The sequence below is a fragment of the Rhinatrema bivittatum genome, chromosome 3 (genome assembly GCF_901001135.1).
Source record: "Rhinatrema bivittatum chromosome 3, aRhiBiv1.1, whole genome shotgun sequence".
In the NCBI taxonomy this organism is placed as follows: domain Eukaryota; kingdom Metazoa; phylum Chordata; class Amphibia; order Gymnophiona; family Rhinatrematidae; genus Rhinatrema; species Rhinatrema bivittatum.
Window position 1 is genome coordinate 587743428 of NC_042617.1, and position 14086 is coordinate 587757513.

Sequence of the window (14086 nt, forward strand, 5' to 3'; positions counted from 1 at the left end):
ACCCCAAGGATTGTCGGAGCTTTTTAAACCAGTGCCACATGCACTTTCAACTGCAGTTGGCCTTGTTCCCCATTGACAGAAAAAAGGTGACCTATATCTTGTCGCTACTGGGTAGCACAGCCCTAGCCTGGGTATCCCCACTGTGGGAGCATGAAGAACCTCTCAGAATTTCTCCGCCAATTCTGGCTTATCTATGGCAGCAGAGCTCCTTCGTCTTTGACAAAGCTCGCGTACTTTCAGGGAGTACACAATCCAGTTCCGCACACTTGCATGGGAACTACGATGGAGAGAAGACAGTTTGGCAGCTAACTTTTGGCAGGGCCTTTCCGGAAGGATTAAGGACAAGCTCACCGTAATCACACTGGCTAACTATCAACTGGTGATTTCAAGAGTGGGCCCAGGAAACTAAGGTTGCCCGACACCCTATCTCATTGGATCTCCGTTTCCAGAATCTGAAGGCTCCAGATGAATCCATGCAGTTGGGTTGCGCCAAGCTGTACTCTAAGGAAAAACTCTGTAGAAGACAGTTGGGCCTTTGCTTATACTCCACTGCTTGAGGGCACTTTTCATCCCAGTGTCCCAAAAAATCAGGAAACTTCCGTGCCTAGGATTGATCAAGCAGGTAACCCTAGACCGAGCACGCTCTTCTCCGCAACTACTTGTTCCCATCTCTACCACCACAGAGTGCTGCCAGCTCTTTACTGAAAGCCTTCCTTGACTCTGGCGCCAGCAGGAACTTAATTGAAGAAGATCTTGTTCACCAACACCGGATTCTGACAACCCTTCTGGAGCACCTGGTTACTATCTCCTCCTCTCCCAGGCTGCCTCATGGAGAAGACCATGCCACTTGTACTCCATAAGAACATAAGAAAATGCCATACTGGGTCAGACCAAGGGTCCATCAAGCCCAGCATTCTGTTTCCAACAGTGGCCAATCCAGGCCATAAGAACCTGGCAAGTACCCAAAAACTAAGTCTATTCCATGTTATCATTGCTAATGGCAGTGGCTATTCTCTAAGTCAGAGCTTTCCAAAGTGTGTGTCGGGACACATTAGTGTGTCACCTGTAGTGTGGAGGTGTGTCGCCCGGTCCACAGGGCCGGCGGAAGCAGGGAACTATAGCAGGAAGATCGGCGGGCAGTGGTGGAGCTTACATCACCACGGCCCGAAGAAAAGGGTCACGTTCACTCCTCCTCCTTCCTGCCTGTGCAGCCCTGGAAGAAAAACGTTGCTGGAGCCGCGTGGGCAGGAAGGAGGAGGAGCATCTGCTGCGTACAGAAGAAGAGCAGCATTAATGGGCCGTTGCGGATCCCACGTCGCGACGGCCCGAGAAGAGGAGGAAACCCGATAGCAGGGCCGCTGCGGATCCCACGTCGCGGCAGCCTGAGAAGAGGAGGAAACCCGATAGCAGGGCCGCTGCAGATCCCATGTCACAGCCAGGGAAGATCAGGGCCTCTGAAGAGCCCATCCTTTGGCAACCCGTGCAGAGGGACAGCATGTGCCAGTGAGAGCCTGTACTTGAGCAAGAGAGCATGTAGGAGTGAGAGAGCCTGTGTGTGAGAGTGAGACAGCATGTGCACGAGAGAGACAGTATGTATGTATGAGAGAGAGGCATGTGAGAGTGAGAGCTGTGGATGTGTGAGATTGCATGTGAGTGAGAGCCTGTGTGTGTGAGAATGTGTGAGATAGCGTGTGAGAATGAGAACCTGATTATGTGCTTGAGGGAAGACAGATGGAGAGAAAAGAAATAGAAAAAAAGACCCTGTAAAAGGAATTGGCAAAAAAACAAGAAAGGAAAGCTGGAAAAAAAAGCTTGTGACCAACCGATTAGAAAACTAAGATCAGACAGCAAAGGTAAAAAAAAAATTACTTTTTAGTGATTGGCACATGTAATCTTTGGGAATGTGCAAGAATAGCACTTTCTCTATGCGGATCTCACAATGTACGAGATCAGCATGGGGGAAGTGGAAGCCTGCAAATATTTATTATGAGATAGGTTGTGTTGTGAAACATTTTATTTATGTATATATTTAAGGAAACATACATAAATTGTTGAAATACATTTTGTTCATTTAACCTTTAACTTCTGGTTTGCTGGTAGACTGAATTAATGTGTCACGAAATTATGTTTGTCTAAAAAGTGTGTCACCAACATGAAAAGTTTGGAAAGCTCTGCTCTAAGGGGTAGATTTTCAGAGCCCTGCTCGCCTAAATCCGCCCAAAACCGGGCGGATTTAGGCGAGCAGGGCCCTGCGCGCCGGGAAGCCTATTTTACATAGGCCTCCCGGCGCGCGCAGAGCCCCGGGACTCGCGTAAGTCCCGGGGTTCTCGGAGGGGGGCGTGTCGGGGGCGTGTCGGGGGCGGGCCCGGTCGTCGCGGCGTTCCGGGGGCGTGTCGGCAGCGTTTTGGGGGCGGGTACGGGGCGTGGCTACGGCCCGGGGGCGTGGCCGCGCCCTCCGTACCCGCCCCCAGGTCGCGGCCCGGCGCGCAGCAGGCCCGCTGGCGCGCGGGGATTTACGTCTCCCTCCGGGAGGCGTAAATCCCCCGACAAAGGTAAGGGGGGGGTGTAGACAGGGCCGGGTGGGTGGGTTAGGTAGGGGAAGGGAGGGTAAGGTGAGGGGAGGACAAAGGAAAGTTCCCTCCGAGGCCGCTCCGATTTCGGAGCGGCCTTGGAGGGAACGGGGGGAGGCAGCGCGGCTCGGCGCGCGCAGGCTATACAAAATCGATAGCCTTGCGCGCGCCGATCCAGGATTTTAGTGGATACGCGCGGCTCCGCGCGTATCTACTAAAATCCAGCGTACTTTTGCTTGAGTCTGATGCGCAAGCAAAAGTAGGCTGTTCGCGCGCCTCTTAAAATCTACCCCTAAGTGAACTTAATTGCAGGTAAGAACATAAGAACATAAGAAAATGCCATACTGGGTCAGACCAAGGGTCCATCAAGCCCAGCATCCTGTTTCCAACAGTGGCCAATCCAGGCCATAAGAACCTGGCAAGTACCCAAAAACTAAGTCTATTCCATGTAACCATTGCTAATGGCAGTGGCTATTCTCTAAGTGAACCTAATAGCAGGTAATGGACTTCTCCTCCAAGAACTTATCCAATCCTTTTTTAAACACAGCTATACTACCTGCACGAACCACATTCTCTGGCAACAAATTCCAGAGTTTAATTGTGCGTTGAGTAAAAAAGAACTTTCTCCGATTAGTTTTAAATGTGCCCCATGCTAACTTCATGGAGTGTCCCCTAGTCCTTCTACTATCTGAAAGAGTAAATAACCGATTCACATCTACCCGTTCTAGACCTCTCATGATTTTAAACACCTCTATCATATCCCCCCTCAGTCGTCTCTTCTCCAAGCTGAAAAGTCCTAATCTCTTTAGTCTTTCCTCATAGGGGAGTTGTTCCATTCCCCTTATCATTTTGGTAGCCCTTCTCTGTACCTTCTCCATCGCAATTATATCTTTTTTGAGATGCGGCGACCAGAATTGTACACAGTATTCAAGGTGCGGTCTCACCATGGAGCGATACAGAGGCATTATGACATTTTCCGTTTTATTCATCATTCCTTTTCTAATAATTCCCAACATTCTGTTTGCTTTTTTGACTGCCGCAGCACACTGAACCGACGATTTCAATGTGTTATCCACTATGACACCTAGATCTCTTTCTTGGGTTGTAGCACCTAATATGGTAATGGACGTTTTAGAGCTGGAACGTTAGGGTTCAACCTGTGCTACTACCTGTCTGACTACAGTTTAGCCTCCACCCATCTTGAAAGGTGGCCACAACTATGCAAGGGCTGCTATCCCAGTATGCCGCATTTGTCAATTAATCTTAGTTTTGGTGTCCCTCAGGGCTCGTTCTTATCTCCCACTCTGTTCCACATCTACATGTCACCCCTTTGCAAATTTTTGGCTGGCTTAGGTCTTGTACATTTCATATATGCCGATGACGTGCAAATTCTACTTCCCATAGAATGTTCTATAGAAAAGCTCTGAAACTTTGGAATATATACTTCAAATCCCTTCAACAACTACTTACACAGATGTTTTTTTATCTTTAAATCATTCCAAAACAGAGATTTTATTGATTTATAACAAAGTGAACGATAAGGTAACATCTGAAATAAAATTGTCATAAACTACTCATACTATTATACATGAAGTTAGAGATTTAGGCATGATTTTAGACAGCGAATTCAATTTGAAGAAGTCCATTAAAGCTATAGTAAAAGATGGATTCTACAAATTACAGATTAAAAAAAAACCTAAAACCTCTATTACGTTTCAACGATTTTAGAACAGTCCTTCAGGCTCTTTTACTTTCCAAATTAATTACAGTAATGCCCTGCTACTAGGCCCCCCCGCGTCATCAATTCGCCCTTTACAACTTCTACAAAACGCTGCCTCTCAGCTTTTAACCAGCTCCAAAAAACATAATCACATTACCCCTGTTTTGAAAGACCTTCATTGGCTCCCCATCGATCAAAGAATTCATTTTAAATGTCTGATGTTAATACATAAAACCATATACGTGAAAAAATTGAATGTCTAAACTCAGCACTACATATTCATATCCCACAGTATACAAAAAGTGACTAAATACAATAAATAAACTTATTTTCTAAGCAGTGGGCTGAAACCCTGTCCCCACATCGGTCCTATGACTGTTCCATAGAACTTCTGCCTGAGAAGGTGTCCCCACAGGGAAGGGTATACACTCTATCAGCTCTAGAAATGAAGTCCATGAGCCAATACATAAAAGAAAACCTGGAAAGGGGGTTTATTCAGCCCTCCCCTTCTCCAGCTGGAGCAGGATTCTTCTTCATGGGCAAGAATCGTGGTTCCCTCAGGCCCTGTATCGACTACAGGGGCCTTAACGCCATCACAAAAAAGAACTGTTATCCTTTGCCAGTCATCTCAGAGTCATTCGATCACCTGCAAGTGGCAAGAATTTTCACCAAACTGGATTTGCGTAGAGTATATAACCTTATACACATTTGCAAAGGTCACGAATGGAAAATCTCATTCAACACAAGTCACTATGAATACTTAGTTATGCCTTTCGGCCTCTGCAATGTCCCTACCATGTTCCAGAATATGGTAAATGGAATCTTCCAAGACCTCTTGTACTCTCATGGGATGATATACTGTATCTTGATATCCTGCAAATCCTTTTTTTTTTTCACATCGTTGTGAAACAAATAGTTCTCTGCTTCAATGGCAGGGGAATGATAAAAAGATCTCTGCTTCAACGGCAGGGGGAATGATGAAAAGATGATTTATATTCGGACAACAACCAACAAGGACTGAGTTGCACAGGCTGGATAAACATGTGTGGGAGTAGCTTGCTATGACAGCGGTTACTACCCCTAAACAATTAGCTAGATACTTCACTTAGATGCAGCTCCAGCACTGATACCCCTAACCAAATGGCTAGATACTTCACTTAGATGCTGCTCCAGCACTGCTAACTACATTGATGGCGGGGGTGGAAGGGAAATAGATCGATGGCGGGGGTGGAAGGGAAATAGATCGATGGTGGGGGTGGAAGGGAAATAGAACCAAAAAAGTCACTTACTAGGGACAAGAGTAATAGATAAGTATGGGGGGGGGGGGGGAAGTGAAAGCTTGCTGGGCAGACCGGATGGACCGTTTGGTCTTCTTCTGCCGTCATTTCTATGTTTCTATGTAAACAGGTGCTGCAGAGGCTATGGGAACATCATCTCTATGCAAATTTGGAGAAGTTTCTCTTCGGACAGAAACAACTTTTCTTCTTGGGTTACTTCATCTCCCGAACCGGCTTCCACATGGAACCCGCAAACCAATAAGCCATCCTAGACTGGCCTCAACCGGTGGGCCTTCAGGCACTACAGCATTTCTTAGGATTCACCAGTTGCTACAGAAAGTTCATATCAGGATACTCATCCCTTGTGGCACTGCTCACCACGTTGACCAAAAAGGATGTGAATACCCGGCACTGGACAGCAGAAGCCATCAATGCCTTCTAGGTTCTCAGGCAGGCATTTTCCCAAGGATCCTGCCTACAGAATCTGGATCCCAACTGATCTTTTGTTCTGGAGGTAGATGCCTTTACCCTTGGGGTAGGGGCTGTCTTTGCTCCATTTTCTCCTGAAACCTCTCTCCTGCAGAGAGGAATTACACAATCGGGGATCAGGAGCTTCTCGCGGTGAAATTGACACTGGAAGAATGGCACCACCTCCTAGAAGAAGACAAACATTGGATCACAATCTTCACGGATCACAAAAACCTGGAGCACCTACAACAGGTGTAATGGCTTAACCCATGGCAGGACAAATGGTCCCTCTTCTTCAATCAATTAGATTTTGAGCTTCACTACCGACCAGCAGCAAAGAACCAGAGAGTGGATGCTCTCTCTTGCTCCTTTCAGACAGAGGATATACCTGAGCTCCCTCGACAAATTATAGAACCGGCGAGGATCATTGCTGTTGTCCTGGGAAGATAGTGGTAAACCTGTGCGTTCTGCTGAACATATCTTATTGCATTGGGTTTAAACTGTGCAATACCATTTCCGAGCATCTTAACGTGTCTCATATAAAGTGCCTGGCACCCTTTTATGAATACTTGGAACCTGCTGCTATAACTTATTGTCTTGCTGTGATGTTTCTACACTTCAGGTTTAGCCCTCACTGTCCACCTTTTTCAGACTGGACCTGCTAAGCTGCCACACCTACCACTCTAATGACCGCTGTGATGATTTCTAATATCTTGTTGCTTTCCGTTATGTTGCATCCCACCTTGGGTGAATTCCTTATTTCAAAGGTGGGTAATAAAGCCAAATACATAAATAAATACAAATATGACAGATCAACTTTTTTTTTTTTTTTTACTTAGTTTGGCCCAAATACTTTACCAGTAATAGAGCAAGAAGAAGAAGTTTGGTACTGTGACGACAAACTGCAGCCATCGCCAGTCCTGGATGCCATACCCGACAGCCGAGAACACGAGAAGCCCCACTGTAAAGGCCGCTTGGTACACGATGCCAACAGTCTTCCTATGGATCAAGCCAACGAATTCTGCAACTGCAAGAGCAAGGTGTGGAGGATTAAAGCTCAGACATAATGCCCTGTAACAGCAGTGCCCGCTTTCCACAAAATGTACTGCAACGGCCCCTAAGTTTGTTTTCTCATTTTGTTATCTATGGGGAAAACCCTTAGTGAATCAGGTACTTACATTCTGGGCTGCTTCTTTGCACTTAGGAGACGTCATAAATTAGCTACACCTTCACTTAATGCTCCCTCCCTCTCCTCCAGTCACTCACACTTCCCTTCTCTTACCCCATTCCTCCCCTCCTCTCCCATACTACAACTCCTACTACTATTAAACATTTATATAGTGCTGCAAAGTATATGCAGCGCTCCCCTCACTCAGGTGGTCCTGCCCCATTTCCCCTAACCCCTACCCCCAGCGTCCTGCTCCCTTCTGACTGCCATCTCCAATCCACCCCTGAAGCTGTAACTTCTCTCAGGGTTTATATCCCACTGATGTTCCTAGTGACATTGGGCAGCTCACATCACACTCCATTTCCTCAGGTACAAACATAGGGCCAGATTCATGAAGGGGGCCGATGCAATACGGTGCGATCACACGAGCGCACCGTTTAACCCGCTGTCGGACGCGGCTTAAATAGGCGCTAATCCGCTCCCCAATGCAATAGGGGGATTAGCGCCTATTTCACGTGCGTCCGATGCGGAGTGAATGAGTTAGCGCTCATCACGGGCAAATGCACGTGAACGGGGCTATTACTCATTCACTCCGCATGCAAAAAAATAAATGTGCGTCTCAGACACACATTTGTTGCTTAGATATCAACGCCTGCCTGGAGCACGCGTTAATAGCTGAGCGCACGTAGGAGAAGTACAGAAAAGCAGAATAACTGAATAACTAAACGATTGAATGACCATTTCTGGCTAAGTATTTTCTATTAATACTTTTTTGGATAACAAGCCGGTTCAGAGATCCCTGTATAAGATTCCTGTAATAGATACTTAACAAATTTGTATTTTGATTTAATATTCAATATTTATCAATTAATAAAAATTTAGTTAGAATTATAGTGAGGTAGACATGAGACAATAGATGATTAAAAATTTCTGTGCTCACAGGCTGACTACTGCCTGCGGCCCATTGAGGGCGAGAGACAGCGGATTAAAGTTTTACCATGAGCATTTGCCTATGATATTGTCTCTAGTCTAGTTTTGATGTGTGTTGGTGGTAAATAGTTGAAAATACTATTTCCCTCTCTAGAGTGTGGCACTTTATTTGTGAGTGATCATTTGAGAGGAGTTTGCTTCTGGTTAGTGATTAACTATCATAGTCTTTAAGTAATTACATTTTAAATCAATACAGAAAAAAGTTATTACTTAAAGATACAGAATTTTAAATATTTTGAGTAGAATTTCCCTAGAAATTCACTGTAAGAGTGTCCCTTCCACTCGCTCTCCCTACTCCCCTGGCCAGTTTGCCCTCTCAGGCCCCCACTCCTCCACCTGCCAGTATCTCTCCCTTCCACCTCTAGGCTCAACCCCTTCCACTGTATTGCCACTCCCAGACTATGACCCTGTTCTCAGTACTGCCCCTCACACAGGCTCCCTCTGTCCCTCCCCTTCTCACACACATTCTCCCTCTCTCTAATACACATAACACACACCTTCATACAGACTCCCTCACTCTCTCTCTCTCTCTCTCACACACACACACACACCCCCTCATACAGGGCCCTCTCTCTTGCATGCACATATCCCCTCATACAGGGCCCTCTCTCTTGCATACACACCCACACAAGCTCCCTTTCTCTCTCACACATACATCCTCACACAGGCTACCTGTGTCTCTCTCACGCAGCCCTTCACACAGGCTACCTATGTCTCTCTCACATGCACCCCTTCATACAGGCAGTCTCACACATACACAATCCCTTCACACAGGCTCGCACCCTCACATACACATGAGCTCCCAATCTCTCATACACATACACACTCCTTCACAATCTCCTCATATAGGCTCCCTCTCTCTGAAACCCACACTCAAGCATCCCCCCCTCCCGCTCTCTTACCTCCTATGCTCTCTCTCACACACACCCTCCTGCTCTCTCTCACACCCTCCCCCACACCCCCTCCCCTCATATAGGCTCCCTCTCTCTGAAACCCACACTCAAGCATCCCCCCTCGCGCTCTCTTACCTCCTATGCTCTCTCACCCTCCCCTCCCCCACATCCCCTCCCTTCTCTCACACACACACATTCTCTCTTACTGGCATCCCCCCTCTTACCTCCCATGCTCTCTCTCCCCCTCCTCCTCCCCTCCCTCATACACTCACACATTCTCTCTCACCGGCATGCCATGAACAGAGCGCGTCCCGTGGCAATTGCGAAGATGAAGGCCCAGGCACACCGTTCGCGGCACATGGGGGCCTTCCATTTTTGCCGCGAAAGTCATGCCCAGGCCTTCATCTTTGCAGTGAACGGGGCGCGTCCCACGGCACACATGGGGCACGCTCCATTCGCGGCATGCCGGGGTCTCCTCTGCTATTTTCTGCACAGAATTCGGCAATTCTGCACGGGGGGGGGGGGGGGGGAGGGAATTCTGCACAAATTCTGCGCCCTGCAGTAGCGCAGAATTCCCCCTGGACTAAGTGGTTGCCACAATGGCCGAATCCAGGGACGTAGGTTATATACTGTGCCATCTTTAAACCATTCAGCACAAACCAGCATGTACAGGCATAACAAATAAATATCCTGCTCCCAAGACCCATTTGTTCTTATAAAGGCAGCTTACTAGGCCAATTAACTTGGCTACACACAAACCACCTTTTAGAAAGCCAATGTTTGTCCAGCATTCAAAAATGAGTAGTTAGAGAGAAACTTTAGCCAATATTGCAATCAAAACAGGACAGAGAATTTCCTTAAACCAGTTAGCAGTCCAATTTGTTGCATCTTGAAAAAGTACCAAATTTAGCAAATAGATATCCAAATGTCATTCCAGGGGAGGTGCAAGAAGAGGGCAGAGGTTTTAACAGGTGGTGGGTATTAACCCTTTGCACATGAGGCTAATGCTGCTGGCACGCTGGCTGTTGGCTTTGCTTTACTGAAACCATTGGCAGACGTCTTACTCAGAATGTAACCGGTTAGCCAGCATCCCTTGCTGACCACTCCTTGTAAGAAGCGAAAAATCACCGCCCACGTGTAGTTGGGAGCAAAGGCCATGAGAATTCCAAATACGGCATTGATGAGGATTGTGACCAGGAGGCAGGGTTTCCGGCCAAACCTGCAAATAAACAGGCACATTGAAATCCAGATGATATAATATGTTATTTATTATTTTTATTTTATTTAGTAACTTTTATATACCGACGAACGTTGGGAACATCTCGTCGGTTTACATATAACAGAACTGAGCAACAGGCTTTACAATTTTTGTGTAATTAGATAATTAAATAAGGAACATTCAGAGCATACAAATAACAGATTAGATTATATAAGTAAAATTATAAAAGTGTGATACATGAAAGAGGTTATCTAAACGGGGGTGGGGAGGGGGAGATTCTGATATATAGGGGTGGGGAGGGGGAGATTCTGATATATAGGAGGGTATCCACAATTAAAGGAGGTATATATACACGTGATTGGGAACAAATTTTTTATATAGAAGTTTTTTATATACAATATGTAGTTCTGATAAATTCACTTTATGGGGGGTGAGGGGGAAGAGGTAGTTTAGAGTAGAGGGAGGGGGTGAAAGGAGGTGGAAAATAGGTGGGGGGGGGGGGAGAGGTTAGGAGTTGTAGGGGGTGGGGTTAGAGTGGTTGTGTGAATATAAGGGGTAGAAGTAATTGAGGAGCTAGGATTGGAGACCCAGGTCTGCGGGGGGGGGGGGGGGGGTGAGAGTGTATGTGTGTATATTAGGTATAAGAGTGTTTGAAGAACCAGGTCTTCAGGTTTTGCCTGAATATTTTTGGGCAAGTTTCTTGGCGGAGGGAGGTAGGTAGCTTGTTCCAAAGAAGCGGGCCTGCTAGGGATAGGGCTCTTTCGTTTGTGGTGCGGAGTTTAGTAAGCTTAGGTGAGGGGGTGTGTAATGTAGCTAGATATTGTTTTCTGGTGGGTCTATTGCTGTTGTGAAATGAGAAGTGTTCTTTGTACCAGTGCATGTTCTGGTTGTGAAGAGATTTGTGTATTAGGGTGAGGGCTTTGAAGGCAATTCTAGATGCTATGGGTAACCAATGTAAGTGTTTGAGAACCGGAGTTATGTGATCATTTTTGTGGGTGTTGGTGAGTATTCGGGCGGCTGCATTCTGGAGGAGTTGTAAAGGCTGTATGGTGTTTTTAGGCAAGCCTAATAACAGGGAGTTGCAGTAATCTATTTTCGTTAATATGAGGGCTTGTAATATGGTGCGGAAGTCATTGAGATGTAGGAGAGGTTTAAGTCTTTTTAGGGTGTGCAGTTTGTAGAAGCAGTCTTTGAGGGTATTATTGATGAATTTCTTGCAGTTGAGGTGACAGTCAATGGATACGCCGAGGCTCCGAACATGGGTGGGAAAGGTGAGGTTAGTAGTAGGAACATTGTTGTGTGTGATAGTGGGGGTCATAAAAATGGTGGGGGTGATATTAGGGGGGTGATATGTGGATGAGTTCCGTTTAGTAGCGTTGAGGGCGAGGAAGTTGTTGGATAAGAGGCTGCTTATTTCAGAGAGGGCGGATTTCCAAATTTCCATAGCTTTGTGTATTGAGTCTTTAATCGGAATAAGTATCTGCACATCATCGGCATATATGAAGTGCGGAAGGTCAAGTTTGGCAAGGAGATGGCAGAGGGGGAGGAGATATATATTGAAAAGAGTAGAGGATAGAGATGAGCCTTGTGGTACTCCTTGAGCGAGGTTGTGGGGCTTGGAGGTGGAGTTTCCCATTTGCACGCTAAACTGTCTATCAGCTAGGTATGAGTGGAACCATTGTAGGGCCAGGCCAGAGATGCCAATGCTGCTAAGACGTCCTAATAGGATTTGATGTTTAATGGTGTCGAATGCAGCGGAGATGTCTAGGAGAATAAGGATGTATGAGAGACCTTTGTCAAGACCTTTTAAGATTTGGTCGGAGAGTGAAATGAGTAAGGTCTCTGTGCTATGGTGTTTGCGAAAGCCAAACTGTGAGGGGGAAAGGATGTTGTTTTCATCCAAGTAGTCTGATAGCTGTTTGTTTATGGCTTTCTCAAGGACTTTAGTGATTAGGGGCAGGTTGGAGATAGGTCGGAAATTGGTGAGATCAGAGGGGTAAAAGGGGTAAGTTCTCTTTAGCTCATTGCAGATTTAAGTCTTAATTTTTAAAGCATTTCTTTCTTCTTCTGCATTTTCATGCTGTGGACATACTTAAGTGTTTTCGATTAAAAAAAATCCAAACCAATCACCATATAAGGAAGGAAGGAAGGAAAGAAGAAAGGCAAACAATTATGTATTTTAGGAATAGGTTTTAAGTTTTGAGCAAATGCAGAGCAAAAAAAGAACAAAAATCCACAATGCAACTTTCATGTACAATTTTAGATCTTAATAACTTGTAACTCCTTCCATGGGACCAACCTAAAGTTTATAACATCTTCTTTCATGTTAATCCAATAAAATACATCACATGCAATTTGTTGAATCATTTATTAAGACAAATATTTACCCCTCTGCCAGCATTTTCTAGGTTAAAAGGACAAATGGTGGCATCTAAACAACTCTTTGCATTCCTTCTGTTTGTCACTCACAGAAGAAATGCCAAGAGGGTTGAAGCCAACAGATATTCATTTGAAAAAAGTATAATCAACCTTATTTATGATAGGCACTGCAGCTGTATTTTCTTTTGCAGTATTAATATGTGGGGAAGACAGTGTCTTATAACTGTAAGTTAAGAAGTATCTAGTCCTATTGGCAAAGTCATCCACCAGCCAACAACACTAAGCAGACATTATTGGAAAGGGGGGATTCTAGAATATATTATAATTAACTTTTCTTATTCAGCCTATGAGATCCCGGTTATATTTGAAATGATAAATTATATAATCTTTGCATCAGCAATTAGTTGATATATTACTTATTCATTCCTAGTAGCCAATAAAAAGCAAGGGATAGAATACTAATGAGCCTTTTAAATTAAGAATAAAAAGTGGCTTCTTTTGTTTAGAGAGAGACAGAATAAGAGATATAGGAATGTATTCATGAGGTAAGACTGATTGTAGCTGATTGTGTGCTCCTTATAACAAAGAAAAAGCAGCTTGTGGTAGCTGGAAGTTTTCTTGTAGTTAAATTATGAAAATTATTTATCCAGTACTATGAGATGGATAGTTGTTTGTAGCAAGGGAAAGAATGGTGATTTTTAGATATTCCCTGAGTTTATTTTATTTCAAGCTAAATGAACAGTATTAAGAATAGTACCTGCATAATACTAGTGTTAGGCTAACTAAGGGCCTGATTCACTAAGCTGTTTTCCCATAGAAACAGAATGGGAAAAAAGCTTTAGTGAATCAGGCCCTAAATTGGAGGGAATTTTCAGAAGATTTGTTGCAATATTTAGAATAAAGATGTAGAGATCATGTGACGCCATGAGAGCAGTAAGATGTGATCCGCTGCTCTATGGGCTCTCATCCCACCACCCACCACATTTTGGAATCGATCCCGGATACAACGCTACAATTTTTGTTCAGGACAGTCTGCTGATTCGAACGATACCTATTTTACATGGGATAATTTCAGCACAACCGGTGAGGAAGGACAGAGAGAAGGAGAAATCAAAACCGAGCTCCCTAAAATGGCTGACGGCAGACCAGAAAACATGCAGGAGGTGGCCCCCACACTGGCGATCAACGATCTCAAAGCCATTGTAGTTACAGCACTGGAACCAGAATTTTAAAAACTCGCCGATAAATTGGATGATGTTTCTGTCTCACTTATTGGGATTGAACGCCGCATGACAGAAGCGGAGCAACGCATCTCAGATACACAAGATGGCCTCTTAGGCACAAAATCAGAACTAAAAGACATACAAGGCAACCTAACCCAACATGAAGAATGGCTTGAAGA

The 14086-nt window shown here is 45.1% G+C and overlaps 1 protein-coding gene across 1 annotated transcript in view; it reads right to left on the bottom strand.

Annotated features, from left to right (window-relative positions):
* Positions 1 to 14086, bottom strand: part of SLC22A2 (solute carrier family 22 member 2) — an 83848-nt gene that overhangs the window by 43195 nt on the left and 26567 nt on the right. Inside the window, exons 3-4 of the mRNA XM_029596692.1 lie at positions 10151 to 10305; positions 6894 to 7062 (exon numbers count right to left, since the gene is read on the bottom strand). Coding sequence (XP_029452552.1) covers positions 6894 to 7062; positions 10151 to 10305 — 324 coding nt within the window. The remainder of the gene's footprint in view (positions 1 to 6893; positions 7063 to 10150; positions 10306 to 14086) is intronic.